The sequence below is a fragment of the Gadus morhua genome, chromosome 9, assembly GCF_902167405.1.
Source record: "Gadus morhua chromosome 9, gadMor3.0, whole genome shotgun sequence".
Classification (NCBI taxonomy): Eukaryota; Metazoa; Chordata; class Actinopteri; order Gadiformes; family Gadidae; genus Gadus; species Gadus morhua.
In genome coordinates, this window is record NC_044056.1 from 6,273,042 (window position 1) to 6,275,541 (window position 2,500).

The following is a 2,500-nucleotide window of genomic DNA, read 5'->3' on the forward strand; positions in this document are numbered from 1 at the left end:
TCGCAGCCCACTGCTGAGGTCTGATGGTCCAATCACAGCCCACTGCTAAGGTCTGATGGTCCAATCGCAGCCCACTGCTGAGGTCTGATGGTCCAATCGCAGCCCACTGCTGAGGTCTGATGGTCCAATCACAGCCCACTGCTGAGGTCTGATGGTCCAATCGCAGCCCACTGCTGAGGCCTGATGGTCCAATCGCAGCCCACTGCTGAGGTCTCATGGTCCAATCGCAGCCCACTGCTGAGGTCTGATGGTCCAATCGCAGCCCACTGCTGAGGTCTGATGGTCCAATCGCAGCCCACTGCTGAGATCTGATGGTCCAATCGCAGCCCTCATGCTTACACTCTCATTAATTCTCTCCATCCCCTCCTATGCAGGAATCCATTTATTTGTTAATCTTCCCCTCTGCTGTCCTAGTCTGCTTTTGTGTAGCAATCCTTGTAGGAATAGCCAAGAAGTCTCATATTGAACCCAAAACGGAAAGATTTGTCATTGTTGTACAGGTCAACAGAAACGCGCCTGCCCTAAAATGAGTTGCACACGTCCACGTTCAAAGGCAGGACCTGATCCACGTTTGACTTTGAATGTGAGAGCCTGCAATGGCCTTGTCGTCGGGCCATACACTAGAGCTCTTTATAGTCCAGAGGGCTGGGATATAAAAAACACTGTTCTTTTGCAACGAGCATGTTGTTTGATCTTGCCCTTGACTTTGCATCACGCTCATGGGGGCGTCGCAGTGGCGGTCCACAGCTGTGACCCTTTTGCCCCTCAGCCCCCCCAACCACCACCACACCACCCCCAACAAAAGCATTCTGTTCCATCTTATTAGGAGACCGGGTGTCAGTTTGAAGGAATCTCTTTTTAACTTCTTTTTGTTTTACTTCATGTGCCACTAATGCCACACTAACAGTCATCTTGGAAACCATTTTTTACATACTTTAAATTAAGATTATGGTCGAATATGTTTCATTTTCTAATATTTTGTTGTTGTTTTTTAACCTCCAAACCGTGTATGGTGTCAGTTGATCAACACCCGCCACCAAGTGAACCCAATATGTAGTTGGATTATTTGTCTAAATATGTCCAGATATAAAGATTTATGAACATCTCCATTCTTCTGATGTTCTCTTGTTTCAAACACATATCTCAGTATCGTTATCGTTTCACCTGTGCAGCATTTTAAATTGCAGTCTTTACAGAAACGTGCTCTATAAATAACGTTTTGATCGATTGTGACTCCTATCTCGAGCTACGGAGTATAACCTCTAATCCCCTCTCTCTCTCTCTCTCTCTCTCTCTCTCTCTCTCTCTCTCTCTCTCTCTCTCTCTGCCTCTGCCTCTGCCTCTGCCTCTCTCTCTCTACCTCTCTCTCTCTCTACCTCTCTCTGTCTCCCTCTGGCGCCCCCTGCAGCCCTTCGTCATCCACGACATGGACACCCTGCAGCTGGCCGAGCAGACCCTGGTGGCCAAGATGGTGGGCACGGGGGGCGGCGGCCTGCTGGACCGCGAGGCGGAGGCCCGCATCTTCCACTGCTGCCAGTGCACCTCGGTGGAGACGGTGACGGAGCTCACCGAGTTCGCCAAGTCGGTGCCGGGCTTCGCCGAGCTGGACCTCAACGACCAGGTGACGCTGCTCAAGTACGGTGTGTACGAAGCGCTGTTCGCCATGCTGGCGTCGTGCATGAACAAGGACGGGCTGCTGGTGGCGTACGGCGCCGGCTTCATCACGCGCGAGTTCCTCAAGAGCCTGCGGCGGCCCTTCAGCGACATGATGGAGCCCAAGTTCCAGTTCGCCATGAGGTTCAACGCCCTGGAGCTGGACGACAGTGACCTGGCGCTGTTCGTGGCCGCAATCATCTGCTGTGGAGGTGAGTGCTGACCTCTGACCCCCGCGAGGTGAGTGCTGACCTCTGACCCCCCCCCCCCCCCCCCCCGAGCATGGGTATTCATGAAAATATATATCAGGATGGGGATGGAAGCTATACGGATCGGTCTGCAGGGCTAGATGTCCGGACTGATTGGTGTAGAGCGTAGAGAAACAGAATGTGAGGTTACCTGATCGTATGGTCTCCGGGCCGATCCTATCGTGCTACGAAGAATGATTAAAGTGAATCCTTTACCTTGCCCAGCGTTAATGCCACGCTTTGAGCTCGACGCTTGACGCTACCACAACTCACTAACATGTGTGTTCGAAGGACTCGTTTGTCCTCTTGTTCTGTTGCTTGGTGGTTTGTGCTTCCCCTCCAACTGGTTTACAGCGAGGAAATGTTAATAGCAGGGTGCTGCAGCAGGGAGGGTGTTTTTAGTTTTCCAGCTCGGGTTGGAACGTCATTGTCTGCAGTCTACCTGTAGTTCTTCCCCTGGAGGTCAGCAGTCTACCTGTAGGTCTGCAGTCTACCTGTAGGTCTGCCCCTGTAGGTTTGTAGATCTACATCTGTAGATCTGCCCCTGTAGGTTTGTAGGTCTACACATGTAGGTCTGCACCTGTTGGTCTCCACCAGTT

The 2,500-nt window shown here is 51.8% G+C and overlaps 1 protein-coding gene across 3 annotated transcripts in view; it reads left to right on the forward strand.

The window, feature by feature from the left end:
* The window catches only part of pparab (peroxisome proliferator-activated receptor alpha b), a 31,424-nt gene that overhangs the window by 26,010 nt on the left and 2,914 nt on the right, over positions 1–2,500 (forward strand). For all 3 annotated transcript variants that reach the window (XM_030366071.1, XM_030366073.1, XM_030366072.1), the window contains exon 6: positions 1,409–1,865. In XM_030366071.1, the coding sequence (XP_030221931.1) occupies positions 1,409–1,865 (457 nt within the window). The remainder of the gene's footprint in view (positions 1–1,408; positions 1,866–2,500) is intronic.